This window comes from Penaeus vannamei, unplaced genomic scaffold (assembly GCF_042767895.1).
Source record: "Penaeus vannamei isolate JL-2024 unplaced genomic scaffold, ASM4276789v1 unanchor904, whole genome shotgun sequence".
Classification (NCBI taxonomy): domain Eukaryota; kingdom Metazoa; phylum Arthropoda; class Malacostraca; order Decapoda; family Penaeidae; genus Penaeus; species Penaeus vannamei.
Window position 1 is genome coordinate 20001 of NW_027213908.1, and position 12162 is coordinate 32162.

Here is a 12162-nt window from a genome sequence, read left to right on the forward strand (position 1 = left end):
CATTTCAAGAATTTACACTCTTTTGTATTATTCTGCTTTTTAAAATGTTGTCCTGCAGACTTTATCTTTGATAAGCATAATGATTGTTATCATGTTCACTTGTTTTAGTAACATAATTTGCACTAGAATTGCATATTGCAAGTTCTCATCATATTATTATTGGAATTAAATGCTGTATTTTACATGTATTGATCAGGGAGACAAGTTCTACTTGAGTTCTGAAAGAAGCTTAGTACAATTTTCAGGCAATAAGCACATGCAACTATTTTTAAAAGTATTATGTAAGAGTTTAAGATATTTAATTGATAAAGAAAACTCTTTATTTTCGTTTCACTGTAGCAATATCAGATTCTGATATATGTTAATATATTGTTGACTGTGGAAGAGTTCCTTGCAGTATTTTATATAATTTTGTTGATGAGTATTGCCCAAAAATTTTACTGAAGTAAATGGCAGTTGTGAAAAATGAAAAAAAACTGTCATGGTGATGTAGTTAATTGTCCATATTTTGCACCAAACTATTTGGTTTGTTGTTTCAATTTTTACTTATACATCATTGCATTGAATAACTGGGCAATTAAGACTATGAATCTTCAGGAATTAGACAATAAACAATACACAAATTACCTGCTTCTATAGTCTTTCCACTGGATGCTTTTGAAAGGATTGTGTGCTCTCATAAGATTACTCCCATGATAACACAGGTTTAGGTGTTACTAATTCTTCCCTTAATTATATACTTTTTTATATTGTTTTGTAATAACCTGAAACAAAGGAAAATATTCTTTTGGATCTAATCCTTGAGAAGAAATGGAAGGTAAGATTATACTTTGCATTTTAAGCATTCATGCACTAAACTGTACATTGTGTCTTATCCCTGCATCTTATACTCTTTCTTGTAGCACAAATTCATGTGATCAAAGAAGAATTTGGAAGACTATTGTATCTTGCAAATGAACTGTATTTCAGCCTTTTAGATTGGCATTGTAATGTAGCGAGGCAGTGTAGTTATTGATAGTTTGAGGGAAAGTACTAGTTTTTACCTTGAAGGAAACTATATCTGTCATTGCTTTCAGAAGTGATAAAGGCTTGATACTGTAGAGCAGAAAGAATGTTCATGCAGTATTTTGCAGTATTTTACCCATTTACAGTAACATTTGGCAAAGAATGAAAAAGCTTGAGAATTGTACAAATGGAAATGGTTAACACTGCATCATGAATTTAGCCATATATGCATGTCTAAATATATTGATTATGAAGCAATAGCAAGACTCGATGTGGAGAAAATGTGTTTTTAATCACATTTACACATGTACACATATACAGGTTTAGATATATCATTTCCTTGATCATCTGATTAAATTTTCTAGAAATGTTCATCATAAGTAAGTCCTGGTTATAGGTGATTTATGATTACAACAGAAAATATAATGGAAGGCTTGCCATAAATATACTCCCTACAGGTGGCAAACCATCTCTTGAATTTTTTATTGTTATATGGCAGAAAAGTTGAGGAACATTTTTCATGTAAATGGATATAAAAAACAAAGAGTCAGATTATTATTATTATATTTTTGACTTGATGATTGAAATATTTTTTATATTGGAATTAAGTAGAAGTTATTGATGTTACCATTTTATATTTTTAAAATCATACTTACATATGATGAATATTAAAGAACTGGCTTAGAGATATAAGAAAATGGAATTCAAGTCAGATTGGGTAATATCATGTAGTATACATAAAAAAAAAGAAAAAAAGAAAATGTTTACCCACAGTTCAACCACATTGTCTTGCCATTGCTCAAAGTACCTAATTTGGTTAAAGTGCAAGGTTTTCATTTCTCTACTTTCATTTCTCAGGAGAATTGCAAGATATTCATATACAAGTTAGGCACCAAAACTTCCAATCTCCACGTAAGCCGGAATTGCATGCCCCGAATGGCGCCTTTCTGCTTCCTTCGTAGCCAGCACACTGAAGATAATCACACTGATATCCATTTGGAAATATAAAAAAAGAAAAGAATTTGTTTTTTTTCTTTTTTTTATGTATATAAGTCAAGACCGTTTTAGACTGAGGGTTGAATTCCCTAGTGTGATGTGCAATGATGAAATGAGATGAGTTTGTAATCACTAACAGGTGAATACTGTCATCACTCATACGGAGCTTGGTCTGATACAGTGATAAACAACTTTAGGATGAAGAGTTGATGATTTCATGAAATTTTATTTGAAGTTAGATTCTGAAGGGGACTCTTTCTGAAAATTTATTGCAAAATCTGTAGTACATGAAAGGACAGATTTATATTCAAGAAATGAACACTTTAGGAAATCAAGCAATTTTATGTATGTACTTTTTTCCATTACTCAAGGAGAAGCACAAGTCGCTGCAGGAGGCAAGCTCTGATATCTAACTCATTATAACAGTTCAGAGTGTTAAAGAAATGTGATATCTTTCCTAAATTCATAGTATCTTTATTAATATAGAAAGACTAAATACAAAAGTGTCTGGCTTGCAGGGAGAATTAAGGTTCCATTTACCATTGAAGTTGATGGGTAGCTAAAGAACATATTAGCTTTGATATTTGACTAAATACTTAATAATATATATAAAGAAACAAATAAGAAATCAACTCTTATGATATGATAATAAGAAAATATTTAAATAAAAATAACTCATCTTTCTAAGATGAATACTTGTGATTTAAGAAATGGGAGATTTTCCCCTTTTATGTTTTGAAATATTTTCCTTAAAATTACTCTGAAATTAACATTTAAGCATTGTCTTGCTCCTGAAGTGGCTATGAATGAGATAATATACTTGTTCATGAAATCAGAGATTTTGCATGTATTTTGGAAGCTGTGCCTTGAATGCATGTGGTTATTGTTTGCCTTTAAAATACATCATATTTGGTCTGACTTAAATATGCATGTGACACCCTCTAATCAGTTACATTGAGTAAACCAGTGATAGACAGACACATATAATGTTAAATTAAAATCTGCCCACCCATACTATTCAGAATACTGTGATGGTAGTTTGGCTCATTTATGTCTATGATATAGATATGACTTCAAACTGGTTTCCTCAGCTTTTTAAATTGTTTAGTGGCACAAGAATCTCTTTCCTGCAGCATCGTTATTATGTAACATGGGTTTCCTAACAGAAAGTGAATAGTGCAGATTCATTGGAGAATGAGACAGAATGGAGCATGAAGGACTGGTCTTCTTGTACAGATTGTTTGATCCCTTCTGCTGTGGTCATCTGATCTGTCCTCTAGCGGGATGTTACCTAACTGGTATGACTGTCCTTCCCCCCCCTGTAATGGAGTAGAACGTTAATGTGACAGCATATAAAATGTCTTTACATAGCAGCTCCCCTATCTATGACTTAATATACGTGTTGAAGAGACGTATTACCATAGTGTACGTGGTTTTATTGTACAGGAATTTAGTTTTATGGGATTATTCTTAGCTCTCTGTGCATGTGTGTGTGTGTGCGTGCGTGCGTGTGCGTGTGCGTGTGCGTGTGTGCGTGCATGCGTGCTTGGATACATGTATGAATGCATGCTTGTGTGTGTGTGTGTGTGTGTGTGTGTGTGTGTGTGTGTGTGTGTGTGTGTGTGTGTGTGTGTGTGTGTGTGTGTGTGTGTGTGTGTGTGTGTGTGTGTGTGTGTGTGTGTGTGTGTGTGTGTCTGTCTGTTTGTGTACTTGCATGTGTTTGTGTATGTGTGAGCATATGTGTGTGTGTGTGCATGTTTTTGCATGTGTGTGGTTGCATATGTGAGAGTCTGTGCACATATATGCGAGTGTGTGAGTGTGTGTGTTTCTGCATGTGAGTCCATGTGGGTGCATGCGTGAGTGAGGGGTTTTGTATGTATGTTTGTAGATAAGTGAGTAGGAGAGTAAATGAACAAGTAAATGAGTATAAATGAATATGAGAGCAACTGAGTGAGTAAGTGCTGGACTGGCAAAAGGCAAGGAGAAAAGAGGAAGCATATCTGTGAATGAGAATGTAGGTTTAAGATTTAAAAGCACATATACAGAGAGAAAATATGTACATGAAATATAGTCTAGTCTTGATAATAGATAAATCTAGTATTGTTAAGAGTCTATATTACTGAAATATCAAGTGAGTTTTGTTATACTTTCTTAAAGCTAAAAAAATCCTTCTAAATAAAATTCTATTATGAAATTGTGAAGTCAGAACTTAGAATTCAGGAGAATAGATATACATGATGATCATTTGTAAGTGATGTACATATCTTAGAATGCATTCACTGAATCACTTAAAAATTTCCCTTAAAATTCTAATTATGTGTTTCTTAATGAATCATTCCATGCTTAATGGGGATATGCATGTGTTATGGCAAGGATCAAAATGCCTATCAATGTAGCACTCAGTGATGGAAGCTGCACCACCATGTTTTTTTTTTTTATTTACTTTTTTTTCCTGTCTGCTTGCTCACTAACCACCTACGCTCTCTTGACATTCTAGGGTCACAAGAGTATCCAGGCTGGGCGATGGTGTAGGCTTCCCTCTCGCTCCTTGCCCCAGCCCCCTCTCTCGGGTACAAAGGTATACATGCACCTAGATGTAGTTGTACACATTTACTTGATTGCGATGAAAACTTGGTTCATTTATTATTGTCATTCTTTTTTTTTTTTCTTCTTCTTCTTCTTCTGTCTTATCTTATTCCTATCCTTTAGCTTCTGGATCTTCTACTTCTTGTCATATCTTGTGATTCTTCATTTTTTGTATTTATGTTTTCTCCTCTTCTCTTGTATTATAGTTACTGTAACTGGTCTTTCCTTTTATTTTATTTATTTTTTTTATCTCTTGTATCTCATTTTCATTCTCTTCTACTTCTCATCTTCCTTTTTCTTTATACTCATTTTATGCACATTGTATGGGTAAAGACTCCTTTCTCAATGACATTTGTACAGTTAGCATTTTGTTTTCATGTTTTTTTTATTATGATTTACTAATTACTTTATTTAAGTAGTGAGATCCTTGAAATTTTAAAAGCAATTGCCCATTTCAGATAATTTGAGATTACTTGTCGGGACTCATAGATAACAGTGTTGCTGCGCTGTTAGAGTGGCGGGCATATTCTTTTGCCTCTTACTGAGCATAGTGGTTTTACTAATAAGATGCTGTTATGTAGAGTAACCTTAGTGTTTGCTGCGTCTCACAAAAGATATGAAAATATTTGTGTATTGTAAAAAGTTATTGCAGGTAAATATTCTCCATTATTGACTACTCAGTACATTGGGCCTGAGATATGATTAAATCTTACAATATTTAGTTTTACATATGGTAAATTGTAATTTAGGGTTGTGTTTTATATTTATAAAATAGGGTAAAATACAATGACTTTTCCATTCCAGTTTACAGTATTTTGATTTTTTTTTTCATTTACATAATAACATCCACATGGCTGTTTTTAAGTCACTAGTTTAACAAATTATGTTTATTTTTAACCTTTTTTCACAATTTATATTAATGTGTTCAACCTTTTTGTTTGTGGCATGTATTAAATCAGTAACCTCGGTGTTGTCTTATGTTATTTATGTCTAATTTTGGTTATTATTGTCTTATTTTCATTGTCCTCTCTGTTTTAGAATTTGTAATATTAGTTTAAAGTGGCCATATGGTTGGAAATTCAAATTAGTTGGATATGTTTATTTTAGGATATGCCCTACCAATAGTTTAAATATTGTATGCAGCTAATGAAAAGATCCAAGTAATAATATTTTTTGAGATTGAAGACACAAAAAATAAAGATGTATGAGATGTTTAAGGATTTCAAATAATGTTTATACATTTTTAAAAATCTCTTGATGGATTTTTTCATTATTTTATTTTTTTACTAATTGATCTTGTGATTTCTTACACCACATGAAATCTATGAAGTTTTGATTATCAAAATTTTTGAACCATATAAAGAATATATTCCAGTGAGACTTCACTGAAATAAGTTGATTGAATAATACCATAAAAATGCAAAATTTTGCTTCCTATTTTTCATTTTATTTTTTGATTTGAAGCTTCAGAGTTTTCATATCAGATTTCTTGCCATGTATTTTTTCTTGAACTCTAATCATTACTGACTTGAATTATTGTATCAGATAAATGCATGGACATGCATGTCAGTGCATTCCAGTTTGTGATAAGAAGGAAAGTCAAATGGGTGACTGCACCTGTTTATATGCACCTAAACCACCGTATCTTCCTTCTGCTTGTGTGTTTAGGAAGGGATGCGCCTTTCATGTGTCTTGATTTTTACTTGTTTGGCATTGAAAAATTCCAAAGATAAGTTTCATGGCTTTAAATTGTTTTCAGGCTTTTCCAAAAATATTAGTAATTTTCCAACCAGATACCACCTTAGATGTATTTATATATATATTATATTCCCACAAAGTTTTGATAAGCCTTACAATTTACCACATTCTTTTGTATATATTGTATTTTTGTATTGTTTTGTATGTTCATATTTGCAGTTTAACTGCATGCACATACATATAAAATTGCTGTGTGAATGTAATTAACTATGTTTGTATAACTTTTTGTTAATTTATGCATGTTATTTTGTGTGTTACATTTGTTATTTATAGGTCAGGCATATGTACTAGGTTTCATTGTTGAATTCTGGTTAGGCTTGCAAATGCTATAGCATTGTCAAGAAATATTGGAATTAGCAAAAAGTCCACACACATTCACAGCTTACCTCATATGTGGCATATTATATACAAAAAGCACCATGGTTACATCATGGAAAATGGTTAGAATATGATAAATGATTTCAGGATACACAGGTTATATAGGTTATTTTATATAATGAAATATTTGCATGCATGGTTTGATGCTTGATTATGGTTATTACATTACCTGTTGCACCCAAAGGACCTATTATAACCACTGAGTTGGCCAAAGCAAAGGCTCATTAAACATGAGTAGCCTTGAGTTAGGTTGTGCAGTGCTAGTTAGGTGATTTTGATTATTGTCTGCCATGCATCCTTATTTCCAGGGGCTTTATTTACAAAAGTACGATGAAATGAATGCGTTCAGTTAACTTTGTAAAGCTATACCTCTGCATGAAGACATTGTAGTCCACTGTGATGAACATAGCTGAAGTCACATATAGTTTTAACACACTTGATACCTGTTGATGGGCCAAAAACTTGACATTTGAATAAGCCATAACACCTGGGTGCGATGGGTTAATGTGTAATTGGACCAGAACTTGTCTTTGACTTTATTGGGACTAATGTTGATAGGTATGAATAGCAAGGAATTCACTAGTCTTCTGATAGATTTAGTATTTTTATAAACAAAAACCGCTTTAGTGTGTATTCCACAATTTTAATTCATTATATAATGAACATATTGATGTGTGCAAATACTTAACAGATGTTACACAGCTGCTTCTCTGAACCTAAGTTTTGTTCTATTCACAGTCTTATTAGAAGGGAATCTTATGCATTAGTAATGTTGGCCATTGTTTATATATTAAGATAAAACTCTTTATTCATGTGGAAACTCGCTTAGGACGATGTTATCTCTTTCTTGTCGGATGCAGTGTTGCTACTATCTATTAGCTTTTACTTATCAAAAGTTCTCTTCATTTCATCTTTCATAGTATACAGAGTGATGTGTTGCAATTATCTTAATCCAAGTATGGTAGTATTTGGAATAGTATAGGGAATCATTTTTAAGGATCTATGTGTATGTTGTGATTAGTCGATTGGTAAGAATCATATATTTTTGATGAGGATTTTTAGTTATTTTTTATTATCTCCTCTTCCTGCTTCTTTATTATTTTAATATAACTCCTAACATCAATAGATCTGAGTAGAAATCAAACAAATTAGCCCACTAAACTCTACTTTCATATAACAGCTACTTGAAACTCTCTTCTCTTTATTAAAATTTGAGGTATATAAATATATATAACAGTGCTGTTTAAATAAAATTCATCTGTGGTGGTGGCTTCTCATAAATTTGTTGTTGCATATATAAGACTTCTGCATGAAATCTAAATGAATTAGATTCATTACATGATATATGGCATAATAAAAGGAAAAGTTAGGAAAGGAAATAGTGTTGCAAATATGTATTTATTATTCACTCCTACTTATAGAGCTTGAGTCTGAAGGTTAGATCAAGTGCATCTGATTTTGTGAAATGCAAAGGAAAACATTTCTCTAATATTTGAGTGGCCCGCTATACAGGCAGCGGTGACAAATACATCAGTTATTATAGATGATATACATAATCATTATTGCCTGTATATTTGGCCATTCATTTTATACTGACAGTGGTTTCCGATGTGTTAAATGAAACTGGACACACTGTTGACTGCTAAGCTGCCAAGGGTACAATAATTCAGCTCGAGTGTATGGCTGTAGTAATGACGCGAAACTCAGTTGATAAGAGTCGCATACTTTTATTTTGAGCATTAATTATATTTATGTGAGCTACAAACTCAATAGATGCTAAACGATATTAGTTTTTAGAATTCAGAATCTGATTTTTGTGTGGGCCTATATAGCTATTTGTTTTTATGATTTTGTTATTTAGATTAGAGAGAAGATGGTGGAAATATATGTTTTGCATTAGTGCCACTTGGTAGCTTTGACAGATTCCATTTGTAGAAGATTAGTATCATTATCATTTACAAAGTTTGTATCTCTTATATTTACAAAATTGATTATTTTCAGTATTTCCCTTTTCAAAGTAAAACAAATTTTTATACCATTTTGTATCCTAATAGTTCAGTTTTAGTTGTCGTTTCACAGCGCCACTTCATGTATTAGCTAAACTAGTTAGACCAGTGTGAAGAACTGATATACCAGCAATGCTTACATGCCTTTTGTGTTTCCTTTTTTTCGTTCATGATAGCTTTTTTGATGCATAAGTGTTGTGATGTCCTTTGTTTCATGGTATTTTGTTGTATGTCTTATTCATTACTTTTATGTGCCTGTGATGATAAAAGAGTTTATGATTTTATGTGGAAGTAAATTATTGATTTTATTTCAGCACTGTACTATTAAAGTAAAAACAGTCTGATACATAACTGGTCCCTTACATTTTGCAAAAAAAATAATTGTGGAATTTTGACGGGACAGTGTATTTTGTTTGTTTTCTTGGATGTTTATTTTAAATATTTTGCATGAATGATCGCTCGTGTGGTTTCATTGGCTACACTTATTCACTTTTTACTACAGAAGTTTAGTTTCTGTGATTTTGCATGCATATGAGTTAATGCTCTTGTTAAATATTTTGAATTAAAGGAGATTGTGGGTAGAGAAGTAGAGGTAATGCATGATGTCAATTTACACCACACTCACCACAGTAACTTCAATTTCTTTTTACCGATTTTTGATAAAAATTAATATACTAATCTGTAAGTAACTGGATTTTTTAAAAGGAATTTCATGGTGAAAATTAACTTGTAAAAGGCACAAGAAAAATATTAACTTGTTGATTCTTCTAACATTTCAGTGAGAGACCTTCCTTAGCACAGTTTCTGTGGCAACACTTCCATGAGAACCTGGGCCTCATCTTCCAGCCTTAGAAGATAAAAATGTGCAGCTTACGTCTTCCAGACTCTCTGTGCTGTGAAAAGCTGTGGGAGCATGAGATTATCTGGCCTTGTGCATGTAACTGCCGTGGCCTAGAATGTGTGTACTGTAACGAAAAATCATGGATTTTATATGCACCATCTCTTGAGGAAATTGCTCAATTCCCAGTGATAAGCGATACTTTTTACTCTTTAAAATGCTACATAATCATACATTCAAAATACATTTATTTTGTACTGAACAACCATGATATCTGAAGTCTATTATGGCTGTGTGAAGGAATGATACTTGGAATAGATGATTTTGAATACTTGTTTCCCCCCATCAAGGTGATGAAGTTCAGAATACTGTTTAATGAAGCCAGATATGTTGAAAGTCCCTAAAATCCAGTCTTAAGAAAATGAGAATATTCAGTGACTCATTGATGCTCATGCTTGAAAGAAAGATATCTTGATATGACACACATGGCACTGCATGCATCAGCACTTCTTACTCTTGCACAAACAGAAGACTTGTGACCGAAGACTCAAGACACTTAATTGCACATTATTTCAAAAAGAGACAAGGAAAATAGATAATCTAAACTCGTTTAAACTTCAGCATGAGCAGCAGTCACTTTCATTTCTGTGGAATTATGTACAATAATCAAGAAGGTTAGAATATGTGATTAAAACCAATGACTTCCACTGACTGCGGTGATTGCTTTAATTCTGTGCAGCTCTTTGGAATTTATTCAAGATAAAAAAATATATTTGTTTATCAATAGATTCCAAGTTATGTCATGGTTTGGTTGTGATATTTGATGAATGATTTCCATTGCACATGTATTGACTTGCTCTATTGGCAGTAACTGTACTATAATTTCTGTATATCATAGAGGATGAAAGACAGTGGTCTTATATACTATACTGGGAAGTCAATAGAAGTTATGTAATCAATCCATTATGCTGACTATCATTCCATGGGCCAGAGTAGATTTGCTCTTCTTTTCTTTAAATATTGATGTTAACCTTTTTTTAGTTTTTTTTTTTCTTTTTTTTCTTACCTAAGCACCTCTTTGATGATGAAGTACACTATTTTTTGCGACTGTATTTTAAAAATCATACTGCCCTTTGTGTATATTGAAAGACAATGCATGGAAAGCTCTGGCCCTTTTATTTGTTTAGACTATAACAATTTGATTGTGAATTTCAAGACTTCGGGGAAATATCTGCATTATATTGCTGGCAAACCAAAGAGATTTAACAGTGGCCTATTAAAACACTATAATACAAATAGTATTTGAAAAAAAGGAAATAAGTATAGGCTTATTAAACATAATAAAAGATAGACGTAAAGCTATTCAGTCATGTGGAAACAATTATGCCTTTGTTGTGTCACATCTTTATAACGATCCTTTTCATTACTGTACTTTGTGGTCTGGAATAGAATATGTACCGTTACCTAGTGAAATGTTTACCTTTGAAAAGAAAATGCACACACAAAAAAAAACAAACTTATTTTGACCTGCCCTCCATCATGAATCTACAAAAGGCAACAGTACTAGTCTAGCACTGCATGACAATGTACAAGAGGCTGGAATCATTACTTTCTTATGCCTCACTGGGACATAGAGTTGCCGTTATTTCTGCATTGAATACCACAAACACGACTGTATAATGCCAACAAATGATGTACACTATAACTATTGTCAGTGATTATTAAAGTATAATTTTATAAGTGTTTTCTTTTGTGTCCTTTCAGTTATAGAAGCAAATTGAGAGCTCAAATTGGTTTCCTATGATGTCAAATTAATAATTATTATTATTATCTTATTTTTTGTGGCTACAAGAAAGTGGACTCTCACATGGATGCATGTTGAAATTTCTAAAATAAACTTAGCCTATACTTATGATAATGGTTAATGGTTGAAACAAATAAATGTGCTAGACATCTATGATCATATAACATTTTCTTGGGTCATGTCTAGGAATTTTTGGATGTTTTAAAGAGTTTCTGGAGGGGATTTGGGTGGGGAGGACTGAAACAAAGGATCTCCTGTGAGGAAGAGAAGAGGGGATAGATGTTCAGGGAGCAGAGGAAAAGGAGAGTGCAATAGAGGATATGGAAGGCAAGGATGTAGTAGAATGTTTAGGAGGGCAATTTGAACGGTCATGAAAAGATTGGGCAAGGGGCAAGCTTTAATGCCCCTATTAAGGGTAAAGAATTTTCATTATTGGCCATTGTGAGCCTGAATAAAATGGGGGAAAAGAAATGGTCTACCCATCAGGGTCCCCATAAGAGATAAGAAATACTGTACCCATGGCTCCCAAGAGGCCATTCATGACTGACACAAAGCACAGCTCTCATACCTTAGGAATGGGACGGAAGGGATGAAGGTTTGGAGGAGGAAAGGGGGACCATGCAAAATTAGCTGAGGGGAGGGCTGAGGTCCAAGGTAGGGGCGATGGTGATCCCATACATTGGGCCTCAGTCTCCATCTGCTTCTTGTCCCCCCCCCCCCATGACAACAAGCAAGGATTGGGGGGGTCTATACTTGTAAAACACTGACAAATATAGCATCCTCTTAAAATG

At 33.0% G+C, this 12162-nt stretch overlaps 1 protein-coding gene across 11 annotated transcripts in view; it reads left to right on the top strand.

Annotated features, from left to right (window-relative positions):
* Positions 1 to 11307, top strand: part of LOC113826515 (TGF-beta-activated kinase 1 and MAP3K7-binding protein 2-like) — a 24762-nt gene extending 13455 nt beyond the window's left edge. For 3 of the 11 annotated variants that reach the window (XM_070119924.1, XM_070119921.1, XM_070119931.1), the window contains one exon: positions 1 to 626. This exon is cut by the window's left edge and continues 812 nt beyond it. Coding sequence is in view for 8 of the 11 variants with exons in the window: in XM_070119922.1 (XP_069976023.1) it covers positions 1864 to 1917; positions 4499 to 4533 (89 nt within the window). In the remaining 3 variants the exon portion in view is untranslated. Of the gene's footprint in view, positions 627 to 1863; positions 1918 to 4498; positions 4580 to 9508 lie in introns of those variants that run through there. The other 8 variants (XM_070119922.1, XM_070119927.1, XM_070119923.1 and 5 more) reach the window with 4 other exon arrangements.
* Positions 11308 to 12162: the final 855 nt, after the last annotated feature.